The sequence below is a fragment of the Fukomys damarensis genome, unplaced genomic scaffold (assembly GCF_012274545.1).
Source record: "Fukomys damarensis isolate Sample0158 unplaced genomic scaffold, DMR_v1.0_HiC HiC_scaffold_26, whole genome shotgun sequence".
In the NCBI taxonomy this organism is placed as follows: Eukaryota; Metazoa; Chordata; class Mammalia; order Rodentia; family Bathyergidae; genus Fukomys; species Fukomys damarensis.
Window position 1 is genome coordinate 16,802,794 of NW_022900938.1, and position 26,669 is coordinate 16,829,462.

The window sequence follows — 26,669 nt, forward strand, 5'->3', positions numbered from 1 at the left end:
AAATTAAGTCATCGTGGATGGCTCCTGCTCGCCTTCCGTCCCCGCGCCCTCGTTTGGGCATCTTTCCGTTCAGTCTGAAGAGCACCTTTCCTCGTACCGTTTGCTCATCCCGCTAAAGCAGTGCGCCACTCTAAATCTCCTTCCCATGGAGGACGGCACCTGTGTGGGCCCCGGTTCTCAATCTAGAGCTTGGTAGATATCAGGAAGCCGTTCTGCAAGACCTCAGTCTTCGACCTGCAGCCCCCGGAGTTCAAGAAGCTCTGAGACGTGGAAGGTGTTATGGTAATTCGCTCTGCTGGAGCAGCCTGGCTGGACCGATGTGAGGCCCATGATGGTGTTGATGGAGCCGGTCTAGTGTGAATGTGCACAGACTTCGTTACGGAGCCGCTGAGGCGGCAGGATCCTCCTGGAGATGTTCCGCAGTTCGTGGTTCAGGCAGAGATTTGCCTTCTAGGATCTGAAAACATTTAGGTTCTGGAATGCGCCAGGTATTCACGGTCTTCAGAGAAGGAACTGAGGACCTATAATCAAATTTTGGTTTCATTTAAACTTTTTTTTTTTAATTAGGAGGCTTTACATGTGGCAACAATAAAACATATAGGCACAAACTCTTTTTCTTCCATCTTGTAAAAATATATTTTATTTGAGCCGGGTGTGGTACCACACGCCTGTAATCCCAGCACTCGGGAGGCTGAGGCAGGAGGATCGCTGTGAGTTCGAGACCAGCCTGGACTACATAGTGAGTTCCAGGTCAGTCTCAACTACATAGTGAGACCCTGTCTCAAAAAACAAAACAAACAAACAAAAAGTTTTAGTGCTTATTATCTTTACAAAACATTAGTTTTTATTTGTATAATTTGTTTTGATCATATCCACCCCTCCCATGACCCTCATTTACACTCCTTTCTATCCCCCACTCCCTTACTCCCTCGCTCTTGTCTAATAATAGCCTCTTTTCTACTTTCAGGTCATCTTTGAGATATCACACATTAGGGAGAACATGCAGTACTCGTCTTTCTATATCTAGCTTATTTTTGATCAGCATGATGATATCCAGCTCCAATAATTTTCTTGCAAAGGACACAAGTTCATTCTTGATGGGTGCATAACACTCCACATATATGACATATACATGGCAGATATATAGACAGATGCTCACATATTCTTTACCCGTTCATCTGCTGATGGGCACCTAGGCAGATTCTATGTCTCGGCTATTGTGACTTACCCTACAATGATCATGGATGTTCAGTCTTCCCTACAGTGTCCTGACTCTAATTCCAGTGGATATATACTAAGGAGTGGTATAGTTGGATCAAACAATAGTGCCACTATTTTTTTTCTAGGAATCTTCATCTGTTTTCCCTAGGGTCACATTCCCGCCAGCAACGTGGCAGCGTTCCGTTTTCCCAAATCCTTGTCCTCATTTATCCATTTGTTTTTTTTTTGTTGGTGTTATTCTTCATGGTAACCCTTCTGAATGAGGTGACATGGAATTTCAATGTGGGTTTGACTTGCCTTTTTCTAGTCACTAAAGATGTTGAATAAACAATAGTGCCACTATTTTTTTTCTAGGAATCTTCATCTGTTTTCCCTAGGGTCACATTCCCCCCAGCAACGTGGCAGCATTCCGTTTTCCCAAATCCTTGTCCTCATTTATCCATTTGTTTGTTTCTGTTGGTGTTATTCTTCATGGTAACCCTTCTGAATGAGGTGACGTGGAATTTCAATGTGGGTTTGACTTCCATTTTTCTAGTCACTAAAGATGTTGAGCATTTTTTCTTGTGCTTCTCTTCCCTCTGTGCTTCTTTGGAGAGGCATCTTCAATTCATTTGTCCATTTATTGACGGGGCTTTTTGATTTTTCTGGTGTGAAGATTTTTTTGAGCTCTTTTTGTGTTCTAGATAGTAATCCTGTGTTGGAAGAGTAGCTGGCAGAGATTTCTCTTCCCATCCTGTAGGGTGTCTCTTCGCTCTTGTTCTTTTCCATGCTGTGAAGAAAGTGTTTAATTTGATGGACCAGTGGTCCCATTTGTTGATTCTTGCTGTTCCTTTCCTGGAAGGCTTTGCCAGTGCCTATGACGTTAGATGTTTTTCCTATGTTTTCTTGTAGCAGTGTCAAAGTTTCAGGTCTTACACGAAGGTCTTTGATTCATTTTGACTTTATAGAGAAATATGAATTTAGGTCCGGTCTTCTATATGTGGATATGCATTTTGTCCATCACAATGTGGTAAGGAGGCTGTCTTTTCTCCAACATGTATTTTTGACTCCTTTGCCAAGAATCAGATGGCTTTAGCCACATGGGTTTGTTTCTGAGGTACAAACTCTTTCATAAACTAACTTCTCAAACAAGAGGTATTGTATGTATGTGCATATATGTTAGAGAAAGATGGGGGGAGAGAGAAAGAGGGAGACGGAAGGACAAGGGAAGTGAACAGAAAAGACATGGGAGCAGTTGTGAAATCTGTGATTCCATTGTGTTTTTAGCATACACTCATGTTGCTTAGGGAATTCTAAAAAATGAATGAAATTCAGGTGCCAAAAGTGATTGCACAGAGACATTATATATGTGCGCCTGTGTGCGTAGACACACACTCACGTGCATATGTCCACACGTGTATGTCTGTGTCTGTCTTCGGGGAAGTGTGTCTAGCAGTCTGTAGAGTCAGCTGTACACATGGGGACATAGTAAGGACAGCCTCGGGATTCCATGTTTAATACTGCGTTTTGTGTGGTGCTGCATAAAAGTATGTTATGGTCTATTAATAATTTTTCACAGATCTTTTAAATTATAGACACTTGCAAATGTGTCACCTAAGGTTTCAGCATCACTAGGACTAAACTCAGTCATTTATAGAAGACCCTCAACTCAAGCACTGCCCGTATCAGATCCTGATTATTTGCTCTCCTTTAAGACAGTAAGAACTTGAAACCCATTTTAAAAAGTCTGAATGGAACTTTAAATGTGTCATTTGTCAGTTCCACCTATTGGGAGTTTCTTTTCATTATTTTTGCGATGTTTTGTAAAGGTTTTGTGTCCTTTCTGCATGTGCATGTCATGCTGTGTATTTTGAGGTCTCGAATCAGTGTTGCTGCTTTCTGGGGTATAACAATCCTTGTGCTGTTTAAAGATTGCATCAGCTGGCTCTGACATCATGAGACAGGATGGCAAAAGGTAAAGATTTAAATTTAGGGGTGGCTGGAAAAAGAATGTATGAGTTTAATGAGCTATAGTTTTTTTTAAATAATGAGCAAAGATAATAATGTTAAAAATACCCTTTTGCATGTTTATTATTTTGTCATATAGAATAGATTGAATTCCTTATGGTATAGGAAGTTTTGAAATTAAACTGACAGTATTTTGCATAACCCTGCACATTTTCACAATTTATTTTAATTTAGAGACAGGCACTTAGGAGTTAAAGGATATCTAACTTGTTCTTTACTGGACATCTGTGTCAAATATATGGAAAAAATTGCTTATAATTGACATAGCCTGTAGTGACTTCATTTGTCAGCAGAAAAGTCCCAGGAACCTACAGCTCTTTTGGTTTTTGCAGCCTTTATGACAAGTCTCATAATATAGAGTACTGATTTCTTCTCTGTATCCTGCTTATTGTTGAAAAAGCCAGAGCTATTTTTAACATTTACAGTTTCGATAGATGATTCTTCATTCTCCAAGGTTTGGTGCTAAGTCTGTGGAACCTTTCATAATTATATCCTTTTTGTGGTTTGCTTGAATTTGATCACAGTGGCTGATTTCATGCATTGATAATGAAGGCTTAGGTTGCCTGTTTCTCGGCATAAATCCACCTCAGACTTGTGTGTTGACAGTGCCTCTGGTTTTAGCATGCGTGGAGATATAGAATTGAATTCGCTCTGCTTTCTTTACAAATGACTCAGAGAGTGTTTGTCCTTCCCTAAAATGTTGCCAGCGTGTAAAGGATTTTCAATGAGCAGTGCAATAAGCCAGCAACTGGGAAGGTTTGGAGCGGCACTGAAATAACGTGGTGCTGTCACACGGGTAATCAGGGCTGGAGCCAAGTCCCCTTAGCCCCGTGCATCACCCTGGTCACAGCCTGGAAGTTTTGTTTACCCAACTTGGTTGCTCGTGAAGCTGAACGCCCTGCCAGGATGTGGAGTGGACTTCCTAGCAGAGGTGAGCATTTTTATTCTGAAACTTGGATGCGGGGGTCTGGGATGTCAGTAACAGATTCTCTTATACATGGTGCTGAATCCTGTGGAGTCATCAGTTGTGTTTGTCACATCCTGCTGGCACGTCTGAGCAGGGGAAACTGAAGATCAGATGTATGATTCTTTAATTTTACTGGGAAGAAACTCCTTACAGGGGAGTGCTAAGCATCCTTTTCTTTACTAGCTGTGTGCCGAGAACATCTTACCAGTAGGTGACTTCCTTTGCATTTTATACATTCAGAACAAGTCAGTGATATTATGTGATTTGCTGTCATTACTGAAAATAGGCAATTAGCAGTGTTATTATGTGCTTTGGCTATATAAAAAGGCTATAAACTAAATATACTCGGTACTATCTTTGATGTGAAAAATATATAGGAGGAAACAAAGTCATGTTTATGAGATAACTAAGAAAGTAAGAGAAATGGATTGCATACTGGAGTTGACACCTTGTTAGGCTTGACGTTATTAATAATTAGAAGTTATGACCTGTCATGCGGTAGACAACCTACAGTAATTGGTTTGTTGTGATGGTCTGTGGAATGAGAAGGGGAAATTAACAGCATTTCTTCATAAAGCATGTTTTAAGTAGATGTGATATTTTAAATTTATCAGATTGTGTCATTGAAATGTAACTCCCCCGGGGCTCACCTAGGGAAAGTTATTAGATCGTGGTGCTCGAAGAGGTCGGAGGTAGCATTTGAAATATAGGGTATTTGAGAATCAACTAGGTAAGGATGGCTCAAAGTTAGCCCCCTAGTAGGTGGAGTCCTATTTCTGAGGCTCTGCTGTGCTCTAATCCTATAAGATGAGAAGCTGTTTCTAAACGTGACAGGACTGTGAGGGTTGTGATGTACGTAAATAACATTATGCTCACTGAGTGTTTAGTATGTGCGGTGTGCTGAGAAGTCTATTTTTATTTGCTAACATGGCACCTGGGGTGTGTGCGTGTCTATGTGTCTCTGTGTTTGTGTGTGTGTGTGCGTGTGTGTGTGTGTGTGTGTGTGTGTGTGTTTCCTGCTAGGTTTATTTGAGGCAGGTTTTTTTTTTGTTGTAACTGTCAGCTTTAAAGTTACATGTAAATGTGTATTTGTTTGACAGAAGACTCGAGAACCCCGCTTACTGCCAGTACACGTAAAGCTTGACTAAGCTGACGCATCAGGAGCAGACCATTTGTGTTCACCAATCTGTCTTAGCAAGTCCCAGGGCCACTATCTTGCTAGAAGCCACTGTGTGCTTTTGAAAGCATGAAATTAGTTTTATACTGAGCACATGGTTTCTCATTTAGCAGCTCTTTTTATGGTAATGGTCAATATATGGTTCACTGCCAGGATTTCGGTGTTTTGTCAAAGCTGATTGCTTCTGCTAAGGTGTCTCTGTGAGATTAAAAAAGAAAAGTAGGGGGACAAGTGGGGGTAGGGAGAACCTAATTAGATCCTCAAGCAGAGACTCTGACTATCAGCCTCGCCTGCTCTGTGGGTGCAATGTCATTTCTCTGAAGTTCCTTACATTGCGTGAGCCAGGACCTATGGATTGAAGGTTGCTCATGCCTACAACTAAGGACCTTCCCTAACATTGACATCGAGATGTAAAGCGTCCGTTCGTCCCTTTGCAAGGCATTTGTCGCAAACCCCTGCATTTATGCTGACCGTGTTGTGCAATTAATTCATCGTCGTGCTTTTCTGCTCGCCTGGCCGTGCACCCAGAGCACTGTCACCGAGAGGGGAAAGCTTTTGTGTATGTCACATGTGACATAAACTACCCGAGCGGACTGTGTGGCATGTGTGCGCCCTGAGTGGGGAGAGGTAAGGAGACAGATTAAAGCAGTCTGAAGACACATTAAAAACTTGAAAAATATGTTCTTTCATGAGTAATTTCTTCTTGAATTTTTAAAAATTTTTATTTGTTTACATGGAATGGTAACAGATGAAATGCACTTAGAAACTTGGTAGGAATGCCTTCCTTGGCTTTGTCTTTCTGTCAGGAAGTGCCCTGGTTGGAAGTTGTGCTGGTCATAATGCGTTTTGAAATGGGGGTGATCAAAATTACTGAGACGCTTGGGGGAGCACTTACTTATTGTGTGTAACCTTGGCGTGGTAGTAATGGGTATGCAGAGATGGGGTACACATTGGAATGGGGCTGAAACACTTTTTATTTCATAGGTCTTGACAGTGGAACTGAAAACACCTCTGAAATCTTGAATTTCATATTTTTTCTTGATAATCCTCACATCTTTGCCTGGTTTTAGTGGTTACATATGATTGAGGATTCCAGATAAAATGTTATTATTGAAGTGCAGGGGTAGAATGTGTGCCACTTTAATTAGGAAAACATTTTCTTCTTTTGGACGAAGCACAGTTTTGAATGGCTAATGTTTCTATGTTCTTTTGGGAATGGCATGTCACAAATCATTCTCAGCCTGACATGGGGACTTTGCTGTAGATTTCAGCTTACAGATGAAATATTTCGTATTTACACTTTCCCCAAACCCAAGAAACAAATTGGGTTTGTGGGTTGATAGTTGGAAGGTTACAGGGAATTTAAATGTTGTCTTTGAAATTCCTAATGATAGAATGTGTTTAGTAAGTGAAAACCATTGAAGTTTTTTTCTCTCTCATTGAGTATATTGGTACATTTTAGGTATACAGTACAGTTACATTTGTCATTGGGATCTTGTACCTTTACATAACAGATCTTGATTCTCATTTTTTACCCTTGTCCCTACCCTCCCTTCACCCCCTCCTCCCTTCCCTATTTACAAATACTTTATTTCCATTTTTTCATTTTCTCATATATATTTTTTAACCATCAAAGTTTTAGAATGTCAGAATTCTTTTAGAACAGTGAAATTTGTCATATTACATACAACACAGAAAATTCACTCAGGGAAGCAAGGGATAATTTGGTATGTCTACCTGAAGTCTTGGTAGCAATTTCTCTTTTATATGAGATAGAAGTTAAGTTGTCATGCAAATGTGCACCTCGTGAGTTTCAGTGATTTACCTGCATCTTTTCACTTTTCTATCAAGGGACAGGAATCTTGAATTATTCTTAAGCAGATTTTTAAAATGATTACTTATGAAATGTGGCAGATATAGTGAACTTGTTTTAGTTGAGAAACATGATTGCAAAAATCTAACTACTCTCCAGGTTCATCAGAGAACTCTCCTTTCCCGATTGTATGCATTCAGTACTTCATTTAGAAAGTGCATAGTCTATGGTTTGTTTTGAGACGTACTGCCAAGGTAAGTGATCTTTAGTGAGAGAGTGAGTTCTTCCATTAAGCTTTATTTCTTCTCTTCCAGTCTTTTCCTTGGCTTCCTTTTTCTACACTGCACTAATGAACTAAGAAGACCTAGTATATAGTGGCCAGATTTAGCAAAGAAAAATACATAGGACCTCCAGTTAAATTTTAATTTAAAACAATGTTTTAGTATAATAATTGTGTTACATGCATCACGCGGGATGTGCTCATACTGACAGTTACTTCTTGTGTAGCTGGAATTCAGTTTGGACCTGGTGGTCTGTTCTGATCTGGCAGCCCTACATGTACTTTTGAAGGAAGCAGGTGAGTCTACAGTGCTGATATCGAGTAGAATTGGCTGTGGGAGCCAAAATGGAGGCTTCAGACTCCTGTCAAAGCAAAACATTTCTACTGTGAGGGTTTAAGCTAAAAACTTCTATCATGAGTGAGTTACCATTTGAGAAAATTAAAATGGTATAAAAATAGAAATGGTGAAGTGCAAATCCTAAGCTTCCTGTAATTACTAAGATAAAACAATGAAGGTAGCACGCGAGTATTGTGCAATTAGTTTCAAATGGTTATCCCTTGCCACATAGAACATTTTCGAGATTTTTCTTTCAGTGGGATTGAAATGTTTATAAATTAATTTTGTTTTAGAGCAGTTAGGAGGCACAAAGAGAGGGTGCTCCCCCATAGGTGCTTCCTCACTTGTCCCTCCATCTGGCCTTACTGCGGTGATTGCCTTTTGATTGGCATCCCGTATGTTTTTCAGGTAGAGACACTTACAAACTTGACTTGGAAGAAAAGCTGGGCAATCCTTTAATTATTCAACTCACCATAACTAAGAAAAATAAAAGAAAGATTATATTTAAATGCCTACTGTGTGCTTGTATGATGATAGAATATATGCAGGGTGTTTGTTTGTTTTTGTACCAGGGATCAAACTCAGGACCTTGCACTTGCCAGGCAGGCGGCACCACTGAGCTACATCCCAGGCCCTGGGCAGGTTTTTATTGAACTATTGCAACAACTCCATAGCGTATTTATGTAATGCCCATTGTACGCAGGCTAACATATTTACTAAAACCCTGTTTCTAGCCCTGGGCTTCCCCACTTTCAACCTCATGCCAACATAGTAGAATATCCTGTCCTGGATCTGAGTGTCTCACTCCCCGGGCAAGCTCCCTGCAGAAGAATGGATGACCACTGTCCTGACTCTTCACCTCACCTGGGCCTCTACTGCAAAGCACTCAGAGCTCACAAAACCTCCTGTGTTACCTTTCTTGTCTCTGCTCAGTCCCTAGCTCACACCTTCTTTGTAAATATCAACCATATGAGTGACTACACATCAGTGTATGTTTTGATTCTTAAAATGAGAAGGATTAATAGAAATGAACCACATGTACTGTGGCAGAGTTTTGGATGAGGATTCTTGCAACTGATTAGTGATTAATACAGAGTAGATATTTCGAGTAATTTCTTTTATGTCTCTGTTCCCAATCTAAAAGGCAAGTTCAGTTCTCTCTGAAACTACAAAACCTATTCTGCACCCAAATTGATCAGTTTGAAATGAGTGTGATTATCCCAGGTTTTGGACATGGATGGCATCTGTAATCCAAATACAGTACTGCTTATTAAACCATATCTCTTAAATGAAATGCCCCCAGCCACGATCTATTCATTTCTCCGTATCTCTTGCTCTGAAAGACAAATTCTTATTTACTTCCTATTTTTCATGTCTGTGATCAGCATATGTCTATTTCAATCTGACTGTTTTGGGTCCCCAAAGCACATTTTCTGCCTTCTTTCATCAGTCTCTCTTCCATTTTTGCGTAGTCATAGGTGTTACTGTGTTATGAGTTCCTTCTTCTGATTGTTTTGAATGGCATTGGTGTCCTTCTCTGGTATGTAAACTGCGCTCTGGGAAAAGATTCTGATTTCTCTCTACTTTACTGCTCTTCTACTGCAGTCTCCATGTTGTCTCCGATGTCCTCCTTCTAATTTTAGTCATATCTGGCTGTCGAGTGTATTTGTTATGGCAAAATACCAGTGTGAATCCATCATCTAAATTTCAATTGTTGAATGTCTTCCAGCATTTTTTTTTTCTTTTCAAACTGGAAAGACACGCTGATGAGTACATTAAGTTGCTAGTTTGAAAGACACGATTTCTTTTCATTTCTTAAAGGGTTAGTCCTGTGGTTTGAATGTGCACCCACAATTCATGCACTGAACTCCGAATCTCCACTGAAGCAGTATAGGACATGTGTCCCAGGGACGGTGTTTCAGTCACGAGAGCTCCACCCCCGCGAATGAAGGTCCTGTAGAAGGGCGTGAGGCTGTGAGTTCCAGGTCTCCTGCTTTGTTGCCACAGGATACCTTCTGTCGTGTTATGACGCAGCAAGAAGGCCCACCTCACCAGGTGCAGCGGCTTGACCTCGGATCTCATATCCTCTAGTAATCTAAAAGATAAATGTCTCCTCTTTGTAAACTGCCCGGTCTTGGATATTCTGGCTTGGCAGCACATGCTGGACTACGGTGATGAGATGGTGTAACAGGTATAGCTTTCTTTTCTCCAAATGGCAATTGGATGATGAATAGATGGCTCTCCCAAACTGTCAGAAATTAGGGGCTGTCTGTCTTCTCATTCCTTCCAAGCAGTCAGCAATGCCACTGGGCGCTTACCCAAGTGTCTTTTTGCTGATATTTCAAACTTGCTATGTGAATTTCACTTGCAGATCTATGGTAATGTTAGTTCTAGTTATTTTTCTCTGATTCACTCTCCGTTAGTGTTGATTTTTTTGGACTATGATGGAAAAAAATAACTTTCTCCAGAACCCACTCTTTTTCGTGGTGGTGTTTCTTTATTTAAGATGTTTGGGGGGTTCTGGGAAAGGGCAGTAATGTGAATGGATTCACAGGGACTTTTTCTGTAATTTGTAATACCTCATATATTTCAAAATTAGTAATATATTCTTAATAAATTAGTTAACTCTTGTGTAAATGAAACCTTTGTGTGTGTGTGTGTGTGTGTGTGTGCAAAATAGGAGGGTGAGAAGTGGGTGTCTCTATTACAGTAGTTAATCCTATAAGAGGTTGTGACCCTGCTTTAATTGGGGTAAAGAGAAAATGGGGATGACATGGACTGATCTCTAACATATGTCTCTTGTTTCAGCTAAAACAGTTTTAAACAGTGGCAGGATACTATGAGTAAATAGATCATTGTCTTTTAAAAAATGGACTGAATGATACATGATATATAATAGAACTTAGCAATATCAGCGGGGATAATTAGCTTTCAGAGTAAGTGCTACTATTTATGGGTGTAAACTTACTGGACCCTTATGATAAGCCTATAAACTGAATTTGGGGAAACTGAAATCCGGAGAGGTTAAATCAATTGTCCAGAGCCACCCACCTGGTTCAGCAGAGCTTCAGACCCATCATCAGGGTTCCAAATCCGTGATTCTAAGCACTATCCTAAACTGGCCCTCTGTAAGACATATAACAAAGTCCTTGTTGATGTTATGTTGTAAACAAAATAGAAAACTGTGGCCTCAGTGATAATGTAATTTTGTATCACAATTTATAATTTATTGCCTCTGATTGCCGAAAGGGCTTTCTGTGTAATGTAATTAACCATTCCTGATGCACCTCATGCTAAGGGGCAAGCTTCTTCAGCACGGTACAACAGAACCAATAGTCAGTGTGATTCACCATGTATTAAAAGTTTAATGGCTCTGTGAGTTGGAGGAGAAGGAATGGCAGGCAGGAAACAAGTTGTTCTTTGATTTGTTAATCAACGAGAGAGCTAAAAAGCTGCAAAATGAATGGAGTTGTTTTTAATATTTTATACAAAGTTGTAAGTCCCTGAAAACAAATGCCCAATAAAATAGTGTTTTGTGAACTGTTTTCCACAAATAGAAATATGGATTCACCTAATCAGAACTTTTCATTATTAGCTGTAATCAACATAGTCATGGTTCTCACTGACCAAGTTATCATATTTATTCTCCTTTTATCACATTTCAATATATTTATAAAATGTAAAACAAAAATACAGGGGTAGCAGTACACACCTATACTCCCACCTACTTGGGAGACAGAGCTTAAGCCCAACCTGGACAAGATGATGAGACCCTATCTCAAAAAATTAAAATATTAAAACAAATAAGGTTTATTTAAGGAACAGTCTCCTCCTTTAGTTAATCACTTGGGTACTCAGACAATACATATACTCCATTATTGTTCTTAGCACACTACATATTATTTATTTTTAAAACATCTGTCCTATCTACTAGACTGTGAGCACTTTAAGGTTGAGGTCTGTGTTTTGAATCTTTTATATATGTGGCCCTCAATATTCCTGGCATGGAGGAAATGTTATACTCAAAATACCAACTAAAGAATGCAAAAAAAAAAAAGTACTTGCTGACATGTTCTGAGAATACTTATGCAGAACTCAATAAACTATTTGATATTGCTGTTCATTAAAAGATGCATTCTTTCAAAATGATAGTGAGAAGCTTTTCTTCTTACCTCTCAAATGGGTAAGCTCAAACTGTATGGTGACACAGTGAGTTAGGTAGTGTGTTGGCATCTCACATACTATTGGATAGGTTGCAGGTTGGTTCATGCATTTGTAGGGCAATGTGACAATTAACTATCAAAATTTAAAATGTGTGTTTTTTTTACCTGGAATGTCACTAACAGATTTAGTCCACACGGATGCTTGCCAATGCGCACAAATAAGGCAAATAAGGCTTGCATGTATGAAGATGTTGGTTCATCATGTGGACATGCATAAGAACTGATGTGGAACAATGTAAGAGGTATAAGAAAAACAAGCAGGATACAGAACAAAGTGTATATTGTTTGTGTAAAAATGTGTATTGTTTGGGTATTGTTTGTGTTTATATAAGGAGGGAGAAGCCGGGAGGAGAAGAGGGAGGAAAAGAATAAATGGATATATTTCATGAGGCACTGGGAACTGTGTTCCAAGTAGTTACTTTAAACTATATATTCTTTGTACTGTCGGCAGTATATTTATATGCAACTATTTTACCCCTTTGGACTTTTGAATTTTTAGCATACACATAATTTTGAGGGTATTAAATATATTCACATAAAAAGAATACAAAAGATACAAGGAATCCAGGGAAAACAGGAAGGCTATAGGGCTGCCAGGTGCTAACTTGATTTCTAGCCCCACTTAGTGGATGGGAAAAGACACAGAGCAGAAGTCATCGCACCCTGTAACTGAATGAGGGGCCAGCCTGTTGCCCTTCGTCCTTCCAACTGTCTGTGCTCTAGAAGTTCCATGGTTTGGTCAAGTTCTGAGCAGGTGCTTCACTGAGCCCCTGACCACTCTGGTGCCCATCCTTAGCCGTGCCTCGTGGTGCACCTTCCTCTTCCAGGAAATACATTCCGCAGATCATCGTGATTGTACACGTGCCCTTGAGTGCCCCTCCCCGCAAACGCTGCTACCTACCTCCCCCATGAGTTCCCATGTAAAACACCAGGCCTTAGGGTACCTCAGCTTTCTGATGGAAAAGAAAACTTTTGAAATATGTCAAGTGCACATCACACTACCATACAAAAAAGAAAGGAAGACCAAAGCCACACTAAAATAATAGCCACACTAAAAATAAGTAAGGCATCCTGTACATCTTCAGAGGTAACAGCATTTGGTGTGACACTGAGCTTACCCTTGTGTGGTGGGCTTGTTTTTTGATCTTGTATTTCATTCTTTGTTTGAGAAAAAGAACACTGTTTTATAACACTGGCTGATTTTACGTATAACATCAGCTCCTAACCTAACAACCCCAAAGGGAAGATCTTCACCCAGTTTCATAGTGTTTCATAACACTGTTTCGTAACACTGGGTGATCTTCCCTTTGGGGACTTTTTATTATCAGGAATTCTCTTGCTCCTAGGGTTTTAATGCTGAGCTTGAATGCTAATTTAATTCATTCTTTTTTTTTTATAAGCTCAAACTCCCAGCTGAGCAAAAATGGGAGTGTCTTATCTCACAGCATCAACTTGCAAACCCATGAAAAGTTTGATTAGTATTTTGATCAGCTCCTTATTGATTCACTAGATAGCTTCCTTCTAACTGCCTCCTAATTCATCTAAAGTGGCTGAACTGCTGCTCTTTAAAATATTCTTGTTCTTTGCATCTGAAGAGGATGTTACTGGATTTTCACCAAGGTATAGAACTTTCCCTTATTATGAAAGCATGATTATAATTGCTGGCATTGAACGTTTCCCACACAGGATTAAAGGTAAAATCTGTGGGTGTGAACCCATGGGGAACCGACTAGGTGACAAGAATGTCGTGACGTGCCCCATCAGCACCACCCTCTGGCTAGCCTGACGGGTCATCAGCGTTTGACCTAATGCCAACGTCCTAGGAAGTCTTTCTTTGATTTGTGAAAGATGGCAGCAGAAGCAGCAGAGAAAGATGCCTCAGCAAACTCCCTGTTTGACAGTTTCGATAGGGTTGGAGAGATGTGTAAGAATCGTCACAGGGAATATAAATACCCAGCCTACCAAGGCTGAGCATTTGTACAAGAAAGAGATCCTAATCCAATAAGCAAGTTTCCCTCCTTTGAGGGGCGTTCTTTCTTTGTTTCAAACGTAGTGCCAATGGCAGTCTGTCTGTGGCATGTTCGGAGGATAGAGCGGCCGTTAGAGACTCAGGAAACAGGGTGGCAAAGCGCGGAAGCTAGCCACAGATGGCCTGGTGTGCAAACCTCTGGCAGCCTCCCCAGCCCTGGCCTCTTGGAGGACTCAGTTGGGGAAGCTGAAATAGGACCGATGTACCGGTTTCATCCTGACCAATTACTTATTTTGGTGGGTACTGGGGATTGAACCCAGGGCCTTGTGTTTGCTAAGCACGCACTCTACCACTAAGTTGTGTTGCTATCCCCCCATGACAAATTAAACCCTGTTCGCTGGTTTAGGTGTTTCTGAGAGTCCCTTCGTTTGTTCTAACGCCATCTTTCTGGTCCCTGGCCAGAGGGACCCAGTCCAGGTAATGGAGCCCTTGAAAGAAGCTCCCAAGAGAACTGTGAGATGACAAATCACTGTGGTGGCAGAGCCTGGGATTTGGCACCAGGCAAAGCCATAGGTTGAAAGTCTGCGGGACCCCCAGTGGCTGTGTGGGAAATTCCCCGCACCACCCAAACTGTTTTCTCAAATGCAAAATGTGTCTCGGCTCTCATTTGCAAGGGGGGATGATGGAATGGAATTGCAAATGTCAGAGAGCCTCACCCAATGCTTAGAAGCATGGTAATTGCGGGAAAAAATAAAAGCAGCAGTATAGCTTTCTAAATGTGCAGCCTTCGATGCTTCTGAACCACACGGGTGTGACACCAGATCTGAAAACGTAGGTAGAAAGCCAGTGTGTTTGTGTGTATTCTGCGGAGGGACGCATTTCGATTGAGTAAACACCTGTTTCTAAGAACTTAATCCATTTTCACTCGTGATTTCCACGATTAAGTCTGAGTTGCAGTTTTACAATAGAAAAGAAGAAACAAAAAGTCCCAGTAGACTGAGATTATAACTCATGTTGCCTTAGGATCTGCTGGTCATTGTGGAAAAATAGTGCACAGTGGGGATTCTTTGAAACTTGATTACACTTTTGATGTAGGTTGCTTCTCTATCTTTTTTGCCATCCTTTCTCTTTCTCTTTGTATCATAATGATTTTTGTTACTTCACACTAGACGTCCTTCTATAATCACCTCACTGTTCATTCATTTATGATTTTATTCACATGACTTTTAGAAGTCTTTCCATGAAGCACAAATTCTGCCCCAGGTTCTTTTGTCAGTATAGAACCAGCACTTCATTGTAAATGAAGTCCATTGCAATAACTGATTTGCTAATTAGTGATTTTGAAGCATTTTTTGTTATGGAGACAGTATGTTAAATTAGGTCTGTGCTTCCAAGCCAGCTAAGCACTAGGGAGAATATTTCAGAGAATAATAACAATTTCCATAGGAAGAACTAAAATACATGTAATATAAATCAGTAAAGAAAAGGCAACAGGAGGTTAGGACCTAAGAAGTCCAGATATGTATTAGAATATCCCTATTATAAAGTCAGTGTTAAACTCCTTTTATATCATTGCATGAAAGAAATGTATTTATTTATTTATGCAGTATTGGAGATTGAACCCAGGAACTTTGCACTGAGCTACATCCCTGGTTCTTTTGTTTTGTTTTGTTTTGTTTCATTTTGTTTATTTTGATACAGGTTCTCGCTAAGTCTCTAAATTGCCCAGGATATCTCCCAACTTGGAATCTTCCTGCCTCGGCCTCCTAGGGGGCTGGGGTTACAGGTGTGTGGTACTGTGCCTGACAGAGAGTTTTCTTGAGGGCCGAGGGAAGGTGGAAAGACATGATGATCATGTCATTGAAATGAATTCTGTTCTTTTAAGAGTCATTAGTGATTAACCCAGGACCTAGGCATGAGTTTAGCATTGCCTCTTACTTGAATGTGTAGTCACTATGAGGGGTGAGGTCAATCAGAATTTTCCTAGTACAAGTATCAGATAGATCAAACAGACACCCAGATATTTTGTATTTCATAATTTAGAATTAACAACTAAAACAATCCTAGCCTATTTTTAGAATATTTAGAGAAATGGAGATAAAAAGTGTTTCCCATAAGCATTTTGCAACCTGAAAAATAAGAAGACGAGATAGATAATTAGCTGTATTAGTCAAAAATCTATCTCTAACCTTGACAAGGCAAGATTTACTGTTCTGGTTTTTACTCTGATTTTGTCTTTGTCTTTGTTTTGAAAATGCTGAAAGGTTTACATCTGTTTACAAATTCCATTTCTGAGGCGCTTTTGCACTTATAAGATTTTGTGCTGTTGGAATCTCCAACTGAATTGGGTCCACCTCCAGCTGTCTCAAATTGTGTTTAATCACCAGGAAAGTTCTGTTGATTGCCAGTGATGTTTGCTTGATTAATTCAGCTTTAGCTGCATTGCCTTTCTACCTGTTTCTTATAGCATGTCCTAGAAAATTAAATGTTTCCTTTTGGGATTTTCAGGAAACTTGAACTGAAGAGAAAGTTAATTTTCCTTGTTTTTCTGTGGATAGAAGAATATTTTCATTAGTATTCTTTAATCCAGTTTTGACTCCAGTGTGAATATATGAACTAGATTTTCCTTGAAGTCATGTTTTCATTCTACTATGTTGTCCAGATTTAACCTATTCTTTATCTGATACTTTGAGTTTAAGGCACACATACCTTGGATCTTTTAAAAGACTGTACTTTGAATGTATTTTTTAAGGAATATTTAAAAAGTATTTGTGAGACCCTATTTTAAATAATTTTCAAGTTTCCTGATTGATTTTTTGGGGAGAGGAAATCGTCCTAGAGTTTAAATGATAATTACTGCTTTTGAAGAGTATTTTCACCTCAATTTCTTTCTTTCTTTTCTTTTTTAGTACCAGGGATCGAACTCAGGACCTTGCACTTACAAGGCAGGCGGCAGAACCACTGAGCTAAATCCCCAGCCCATTCACCTCAATTTCTTTCAGTCATGTTTTAGTGTTTTGCTTTGTTTAAGTGGGGGAGCTGCACAGGGAATCCTGTCCTAGAGTATTCAGAACTAAGAGTTTACTGATATCGACTCTAGCAATTGAATTCTGTAGTTTGCTGACCACAATGGAGGGCTTCTGATGACATTAGTTCCTGAGGGAAAAAAGAGTAATGTATTGAGACCAAATAATTACAGAGTCTGGAATTTAGCTTAGTGGCACTGTGCTTGCCTTGCAAGTGCAAGTTCTTGAGTTCGATCCCAGTACAAAACAAAACAAAATTCAAGACCAAAGAATTGCAGAAGTAAAAACAGAAGTTTTAGAACTACATGTATATATATAATAATGCTGTTATATTTGGGGCCAAAAATGATTAACTATGAGAATGACACATTTTCAGGACCTCAAATCCACAAATGCATCTTTCCCATTTCCCACTCTTTTCCATGTATAAAAAGTCCTCGTGTGGCAGAAGGAACATCAGATGAGATGAGATGATGAGATCTTTTAGATTCTCATCTTGAGGCTGCCGCCACCTCTCTTTGAGACCTTACGTGAGTCACGTGCTACGCTGGGCTTTAAAAGTCCTTTTCACCAAAGTAAAGGATTTGAATTACGTTTTTTAAAGGAACCATTTAAGCTAGGAAATTCTAGGATACTCTTCATGTGACTTCATATCATAGGTTTTTTTTAAATAATCTCCTAGAGATTCTTGAAGTCTGACTGCGTTAGTAGCTTGCAAAAAGAAAGGAGAATTTGTACTGATTTTGATTTTCTCCAGAGTAAGCTACTCTAAGGGATTAAGTGAGAGATTATAATTGAGTTAACTGTGCTCAAAGAGTTTAATCATGTGCATTTTATTCAGGGAAATTTCTCATTGATTTTTGTCTGAAAGAGTCAAACCTGACAAAAGGGCAGAGTGGGAGTGCGAGCGAACTGCGTTTGTTTTAAGATTCAGGGCACTTCCTGTGGCGCTCTTCGCAGATATCTTGAAGTACCCATATTGTTTGTCATCATCAATATTCATGTATTTTACTACTAAATATCCTTTTTATAGACTTCACAAAAATGTCCCAGTAATGTGATTAGTCACCCAATGAAAACCTGCTGCCTCCGAGCTAGTCTGGGCATCTGCTCCTAAGTAAGAGTTCCCAATGTTCAAAATAAATCCTTTCAGACACTTTATGGTAGCTTTGATGTGCTCCACATGGCTTAAGTACATTGAATTTAGGTGTGGCATGATGTTCTTCTATGGCGATTATTCAAATTGGCTTTTATTTGGCCATGTTCATTAGTTATATTTTAAATCATAGATTCCCAATGTATCCTTGTTTTATATATAATTTTAAGTTTATAAAAATAATATATCTAAGCAGGAAGACTATACAATTACGGTCTACTTAAGTAGATTGTAAATATTTTGGCATCGTGGGCATTATTGCTATTTCCTATGGTTAATCCTTAAAAGTCCAGAAGTAGTCATTTATAACTGTTGCCATCGTATACTTTTCTGACAATATTTTCTCAATGGCATAGGAGTTTTCCCAAGTGTGTCATTATAGGATGCTTTGTGCTACAATATCTTAGCATGGTTTAGATAATACCACTATCCTTGAAACTTCTGTACACAAGAAACTGTCACCTTTATTTCATATTATTTAAAAATAACATTGAAAAGATAGAGTGATGGATAATTTAAGTAGGATCATTCAAATTTGAATCTATTAAATTTTTAATTCATAAAAATAAATTTATGAAAAATGGGAGATTATCTAACAAATATCTCTGCCTCAGAGTCGAACCCTCTTCCAAAGCAGTCCTGATGTATTCTTACTGTCAAGTATATATTTATCTTCTTTGAACTGATCACTGCCCATGAAACACACACATGGAACTCTTCTTGGGCCTTGGGATTAATATTTCAAGATGGCACAGCATATTTATTTAAGCCACACAATGTGGAACACTCAGTTGAAATGATTTGCGTTTTGGTCTTTTTTCTACATTTGCCAGCTCACTTTCCAGGAAGTGTCCAGTTGGGCTTCTTATTTAACATTTTTGTGGAAAATGATATGTACTGTACAAAATTATAGAATTCCTGTGCATATTACATTAAATGGTGTCTAAAGATATCTGTAAAACACAAAGGTGGTATTTTCACTAATGTTACATCTTCTCCCTTGTTTTTCCTGCTCATAAGTCATTTATTGAGCAAACAAAAGTTGCCTATAATTTTCTGGCTACTTTTGAGTCATTGATATTTGATTTTTACCATCATGAAATGATGTTGAAACTCTTGAATAAGAGTGTTAGGGAATAGCTGATGGTAACAACGCTATGCCACTGCTGTTTATTGCAGTCTTAGCATGTATCAATCACTAAGCTAAAGTGCTATCTATATAATTAATGTTTGAAAAGTTGTTGCAAGATAAGTACTAATGCCCCCATATCCTAACAGAAACAGAAGCCCAGAGAGTAATGGTCCCTCAGTCAAATAAGAAGTCTATGAATGGGTTAGGTATGTGAATCCAGGCTTTCCAACTATGTTGTTAAGCAGTGCTACAGTAAGAGAGGATTGAAGAAAACAGAAAGGATGGAGAAGTACAAATTATATATTAAGATTCAAGGAAGCATGAAGAAATCTCTTGCCTCTGAGACCCCAAATAATTGGTAATTATGTTTTTAGGGCAATGTAGACAAGGGATTTTAATGAATGGAGTGAAACAGAACATCAAAGGTGGCCCTGCCACAGACATTCCCTTTTTGACTGGTATTTCATACTTGTAAGGGAAGTTGAGAAGGTTGCTGAGGAAAGAGTGTGAAATGAGGATCTTATAACCAAGAATGGAAAGGTGGGGACTACCATTTTATTCTAACAAGATAAGAAGAAGATTTGGCTCTCAGATTTCATTCAGAAAGCACTATTCATCTCTTCCTGTAAGCCGGTGAGGTGATGTGCTATTATCTACATTATCCTCCTAACCTGTGTGCCAATATCAAAGTCCACACACTTTAGAGTAATCTGAAGTTCTTTGTCTGAAACATATCAATTGGAACATGGTCATTTCTATCAAATATTTATTTATTTTTCGGCCTTTCTCAAACAAATTGCATAGTAACTTTTTGTTAAATTTCTGTGCTTTAATTTGTCAGTTTTGCACCATTTCTCTTCAGTTTCACACTATAGAGCAGTGTGAAGCTGACAGAGCCGGCGCAATGAAGACATTAGGACTACATACCAAAAATATGTTGTGGGAAAAACACCTTCATTTATAGCTCCAGAGAAAAATGTCCTAGGGTGATCTTACTTATGCATATCTCAAAAGAAAAGAGAAACTGCACACATACATCCATGAACATGTATGTAAACATTAATATATGTATATATATACTGAGTGATTTTTAGGGTAACTGCATGTTTGTTACTGTACAAAGTATGTCATAGGAATATGTAGTACAAGCACCGTTTTATTTGTAACTCAACTTCTTCCTGAAAATCTACAATTCTTCTAGGTTGGAATAATTTCACTTGACATTTCTAAATACTTAGGTGTTTCAAATCAGGTTATTTGATTGAACAGTAAACACTGAACTTTTCATTACACAGCCTCTTTTCTTACTATAGTGAGATTTTGAAAAATATACCTCTGTAGTTCCTGATCTGATAGGTGAAATTAAATATGCATTTTATGAATTTTAATTAATGTTGCAACTTTCTGTAGGTATACAGTAATGATATTAATTCTTTGTAATGCTCATTTAGTTATATGTATTATGAAAATTTCTCAAATTATATATGTGTATATATGCCTACTAAGAGTGGCATAGATTTAGAATTTGCTTTTAAATATGTATTGACCATTAAATATGCTTATTTTATGGCAAAGTTGTTAGGTAAAAAGACCCAAAAATCAAGCTAAGACCAGGACCATACAAGTCTTTTTTATGGGGAGGATTTGCCAGTCTGTCTCTGAACAGAGAGAGAGCAATGTGGCCAAGACAGGGGAGCACTTCAGATAGGACTGGGGTGGGGTCTCCAAGAGCTGGGGTGGGATTGAGTGATGTAGTGGCCAGGGATTGGGGGAGCTTGTGACATCACTAGGAGGGGCTTGCTTGTGTCATCACTAGTTAGGGCCATTTTAAGGCAAGAGAAATCTAACATTCCAGGCTTTTGTTTTATGATTATTGAGCAAAGGTCTCTTCTTCTGGAGCTGCTTCAAGCTGACAAAGGGGCAAAAGTCAGGGATAAACCTGGATCTGATGGGAGCAGTGGTAGGTGGGGGTTTCTTCCCTCTGATGCAGTGGCCCATACCCCGCCATGATGAGTTCCATGACTGTCTGGTTGGGCCTCATGTGTTTCTGCAAGACTTTTTTTTTGGTACTGGAGATCGAACTGGGGCCCTTGTGCTTGCAAGGCAGGCAGTGGAAACATTAAGCTAAATTCCTGGCCCTTCTGCAAGAAATTTTTGAAAACAGCAAAACAGACAGGGCTCTATCATGATTAAAAGATGTATACAAGCTAGGGGACCGAACAAAAGTGATTAATGGTTTAAATTATGAAAATCTTATATTAAAATTTTCTGTAAAAATGACTAATTCATGTGAATGAGCATTGGGCTCTGCATCAAGGATGATAGATTCACATTTTTTTCTACCTTCTTAGCTTACAGTCTCCAGAGCATTATTTATTAGAATTTGGTTTAAAGAGTCAAAATAATTATCGACCTTTAAAAAACAGCCTCCACTTCAATATCTCTGTTCTGAAAAATATTAACCTTAGCTTCATCTGTAGCCTTAAATTCACATTATGTTTAAATAATGTCACTGTGCTAAACACTATGAAGAATCACTCTATATGAATGGCTTTCTATTTTATAAACCCTTACATATCATTTTCTGGTATGTTTATTAGGAAAGTTTAAGATTTTTTTTTTGTATTGGGGATCAAACTCAGGACCTTGCACTTGCAAGGTAGGCAGTGGAACCACTGAGCTAAATCCCAGCCCAAGATTTCTTTCTTAATGGAAAAAATTGTATAATGATTCTACCATAACAGGCATGTCTCTGGAAGAATTTGCATATCTAAAATCTTTTTTTAAAACCAATTCAATTGAACCTTGTATTTGATGTCCTTTCATATTGTAGATTTTGCTTTTGGTAACCATGTGATCATAGATACTTCATTTACTTTTATAGTCATCTGATTGCATATTTTGATTTTCATCCAGACGAGATCTAAGTACTGTTTATAGTTGGATTTAGTAGTGTTTGTGCAGTATAGAAACAAAAACATTTATATTAGTACTTCATTTTACCACTTTTTTGCTTTGGTCCCAGTTGGTAACCAAGAAAAGAGACAGCCTCATTAGTGTGTTAAGGACATAGAATGTTTTTTAAATAAGGGATATTTTCAAAAACTACATGAAATGCAGATAAATTTTGAAGAGTGTGTCAAATACTCATGTATCTGACAGCTGATTTGGAAATAATACCTTACCTTAGATGCCCTCTACTTTTTCCTAAGTGCCCAGAAGAGACTTCTCTCTGGAACTGTGTAATAATGACTCCCTTACTTTACTTTATAGTTTACCATGAAATATGTACAAATCTCTAAATATATTTAACTTTCACCTGTTGTCACACTCCCATCCTCTATCATAATTTTTGAGAGTCGTACATCTTGATATATAGCTGTCATTAACTCATTTTCAATGCTGTTGTATACTCTTGGGTGCCTTGTACTCTAATTTATCAATTCTATTCATGATACAGGCTTTGGTTGCTACTGTTCTTTCTTATTAGAAGCAGATACTAAGGGCCAGGGATTTAGTGCAGTGGTACCGCACCTGCCTTGCAAACACAAGGTACTGAGTTCAATTCCAAGTACCAACCACACACACAAAAAAAGATTGGAGCAGACCAGTGAGGACTGCCCAGCCAACATGGAGAGCTAGGCTGCTTTCCTGCCCTCCATTGCCCTGGGTCTTCGTCAGAGCAGACCGGTGAGGACTGCCAAGCTGTGCAGGTGCCTCTGCAACATTCCACTCCCTGCCATGTTCTTGGGCCTCCTGGTTGTGCTCGTACCTGGATCCACACTGCAGAGGCAGAGTTGGTGATGAAGGCCATTGTACTGAGTTCCAAGAAGATAGAACAGAAGTGAACAACAGCAATAAAGGCATACCGCACCTCCATAGTTGGTAAATTGAAGGGATCACCACCTTCCATCAGAACCTATCTTCAGGGGAGGGGCAGCAGAACCTGATGTAGAACCTTGCAGAGTTTAACCCTGCAGGAGGTCAGGGAGCTCAAATTGGGCCTTGCAGCCAGAATTCAGCCTGATCTCAGGGGTCTGCTGTTGGCTTGCTGAGAGTAAATGACTTAGTTCTGCACATTACATGACATAAAAAAACTGTTCATGGAATTAATGACAGAAAACTTCCCAAACAGAGGGGAAGAATTTGACATACAGATAAGTGAGGCATATAGGACTCGAACTAGCCATGATAAAAAAAAAATCTACACCTTGAATATAGTAGTGAAGATCCTAGAAACCCAACAGAAGAACAAAATACTGCAAGCAGTTAGAGAAAAGAAACAAATCACATGCTAAGGAAAGCCCATCAGAATTACAGCAGACTTTTCAACACAAACCCTCAGGTTAAGGAGAACCTGGAGTAAGGTATTTCAAGCCCTAAAAGAAAATAACCTCCAACCTAGACTAATGTATCCGGCAAAACTCTCTTTCAAAATTGACAGAGAAGAAAGGTACTTCCATGACAAAGAACACCTGAGAAACTTCATGAATACAAAGCCAGCAATCCAAATAATTCTAAACAGTATCCCAGAAAAAGACAATGAAAGTTACAACATCATAGGCCCAACTGAGCAAATCAATTAGGCAAGGCAAGAAACTAAAGGGAGGGGGAAAAATTAAAAAGAGCCAACAACAGGAAAATAACATGACAATGATAAACCAATATATATCAGTTATAACCATCAAAGTCAATGGCATCATTCACCAATCAAGAGAAATAGATTGGTGGGATGGATAAAGAAACAAAATCCAACAATATGTTGTATAGAAAGAAACACATCTAAAAGTTTCAAAAAGAAACTTATAGACTGAAAGTAAAGGGATGGAAAACAGTTCTCCATGTGGCAAGAGCCCAGGAAAAAGCAGGGGTAGCTATCTTATTTGCAGACAAAGTAAATTTCAAACCAAAAATAATTAAGAGAGACAAAGAAGGTCACTACATTCTTGTAAAGGAAACAATCCAATTGGAAGATATTACAATCATAAATATATGTGCACCAAATATTAATGTCCCCAATTATCCAAAACAAATATTAAAGGACATGAAAAACCAAATAAGCACTAATACAACTGTAGTGGGGAACCTCAATACCCCACTTTAACAAAAAAGCAAATCATCTAGACAAAAAAAAAATCAACAATAAAATACTAGAACTGAAGCAAGCTTTGGAACAAATGGACTTAATAGACGTCTAGAGAACGTTATACCTCATAAAATCAGAATATACATTCTTTTCAGCTGCGCATGGATCATTCTCCAAAATAGACCACATATTAGCTCATAGAACATGTTCAAGTTAATGCAAAGGAATTTAAGTTATCCCATGTATATTATCAGGCCATAGTGTAATTAAGCTAGAGATCAGTAACAAAAGAAATCGTAGGAACTTCACAAACATGTAGAAATTGAGTAACACTCTCCTGAACAATCAATTGTCTCAAAGAAGAAATTAGTCCGTTTTTACAAATAAATGATAATGCCAATACAAAATACTGGAATCCATGGGAAACAGTGAAATAGTGAGTGCCCGCAACTGTGAATGCCCACACTAGGAAAACAGAATGAGCTCAAATAACCTGATGATGAATCTTAAGCTCCTAGAAAAAGAAGCCCAAGAAAAACCCAAAGCTCATATGAGGGAGGAAATTATAAAGATCAGAGCAATCAATGCAATGGAGTCTGAGAGAATGATACAAAATATCAACAGATCGAAGAGTTGGTTTTTTAAAAGTATACATAAAATGGATAAACCCTTATCCAATCTGGTTAAAAAAGGAAAGAAAAGGCTCAGATCCCTACAATTAGGAATGAAAAAGGTAAGGTCACAACAGGTCCAGCAGAAATCCAGAGGATTGTTGATACCTACTTCAAGAACCAGTACTCTCATAAAATGGAAAACACAGGAGAAATGGACAGATTTCTAGATACTTATGAATCACCAAAGTTGAATGAAGAAGATTAAAAAATCCTAAATACCCCAATTACAATCAGTGAAATTAAAAATGTAATTAAAAATTTATCCACAAAAAAAGCCCAGGTCCTGATGGAATCAGTGCTGAATTCTACAAGATATTTAAAGAAATGAGATTGAAAGGGAAGCAATACTTCCAAATTCATTCCTGGAAGCAAGTATTACTTTGATTCCAAAACCAGGGAAAGACCCAACCAAAAAAGAGAACTACAGGTCAACCTCTCTAATGGACAAAGATGCAAAATCCTCAATAAGATACTGGCAAACAGACTACAGAGGGTCATCAAGAAACTCATACACCCTGACCAAGTTGGATTTATCCCAGGGATACAAGGATGTTCAACATATATAAATCAATAAATGTAATATATTAACAGAATCAAGGACAAAAACCATATGATCATCTCAATAGATGCAAAAAAAAAGCATTCAACAAAATTCAACACCCATTCATGATGTAAACCCTGCAGAAAATTGGAATAGATGGTCTTTATCGCAACTTGATAAAGTCTATCTATGAAAGACCAACAGCCAACATCATATTAAATGGCCAAAAACTGAAAACCTTTATACTAAAATTAGGAAAAAGACAAGGATATCCACTGTCACTACTCCTGTTCAATATAGTTCTGGTAACATTAGCCCCAGCAATTAGACATGAGAAAGAAATTAAAGCAATAAATATAGGAAAGGAAGAAGTTAAACTGTCATTATTTGCTGATGATATGATACTCTACATAAAAGATACAAAAAAACTCTACCGAAAGACTTCTAGACTTAATTGACACTTTAAAAAGAGTAACTGGATACAAGGTCAACACTCAATAGCCTTCTTATACACAAATAACAGACTCACTGAGAGAGAAATAGGGAAACAATTCCTTTCACAATAGCATCCCAAAAAATGAAGTAACTAGCAATCAATCTAACAAAGTAAGCAAAAGACCTCTACACTGAAAACTACAACACTCTGAAAAAAAGAGATCAAAGATGATATAAGAAAATGGAAAGATATCCCCTGCTCCTTGGTAGGAAGAGTCCACATAATGAAAATGGCCATACTACCAAAACTTATACAGATTCAATGAAATCCCAATTGAAATTCCAACAGTGTATTTCCCAGAACTAGAGAAAACAATCCAAAAATTCATTTGGAATCACAAAAGACCTAGAATAGCAAAAACAATTCTAGGTTACAGAAACATGACAAGGGGTATCACAGTCCCCAATTTGAAACTATACTGCAAAGACATTGTAATAAAACAGCATGGTACTGGCAAAGAAACAGACCTGAGGATCAGTGGAATAGATTGGAAGATACAGAAACAACTTCAGATGTACTCAATTACCTCATCTTTGACAAAGGAGCTGACCATCCTCAGTGGAG

At 38.5% G+C, this 26,669-nt stretch overlaps 1 protein-coding gene and 1 long non-coding RNA gene across 4 annotated transcripts in view; both read left to right on the top strand.

Moving 5' to 3' along the window:
- Positions 1 to 26,669, top strand: part of Znf385b (zinc finger protein 385B) — a 299,896-nt gene that overhangs the window by 9,958 nt on the left and 263,269 nt on the right. The window contains exons 2-3 of one of the 3 annotated variants that reach the window (XM_033756310.1): positions 3,258 to 3,265; positions 4,033 to 4,159. The exons of 1 other annotated variant lie outside the window; for it this stretch is intronic. In XM_033756310.1, the coding sequence (XP_033612201.1) occupies positions 3,258 to 3,265; positions 4,033 to 4,159 (135 nt within the window). Of the gene's footprint in view, positions 1 to 3,257; positions 3,266 to 3,988; positions 4,160 to 26,669 lie in introns of those variants that run through there. One more of the 3 variants, XM_010636790.2, reaches the window with a different exon arrangement.
- LOC104870967 overlaps positions 9,846 to 26,669 on the top strand; it is a 100,955-nt gene continuing 84,131 nt past the window's right edge. Inside the window, exon 1 of the long non-coding RNA XR_782674.1 lies at positions 9,846 to 9,993. This is a non-coding gene — a long non-coding RNA (uncharacterized LOC104870967). The remainder of the gene's footprint in view (positions 9,994 to 26,669) is intronic.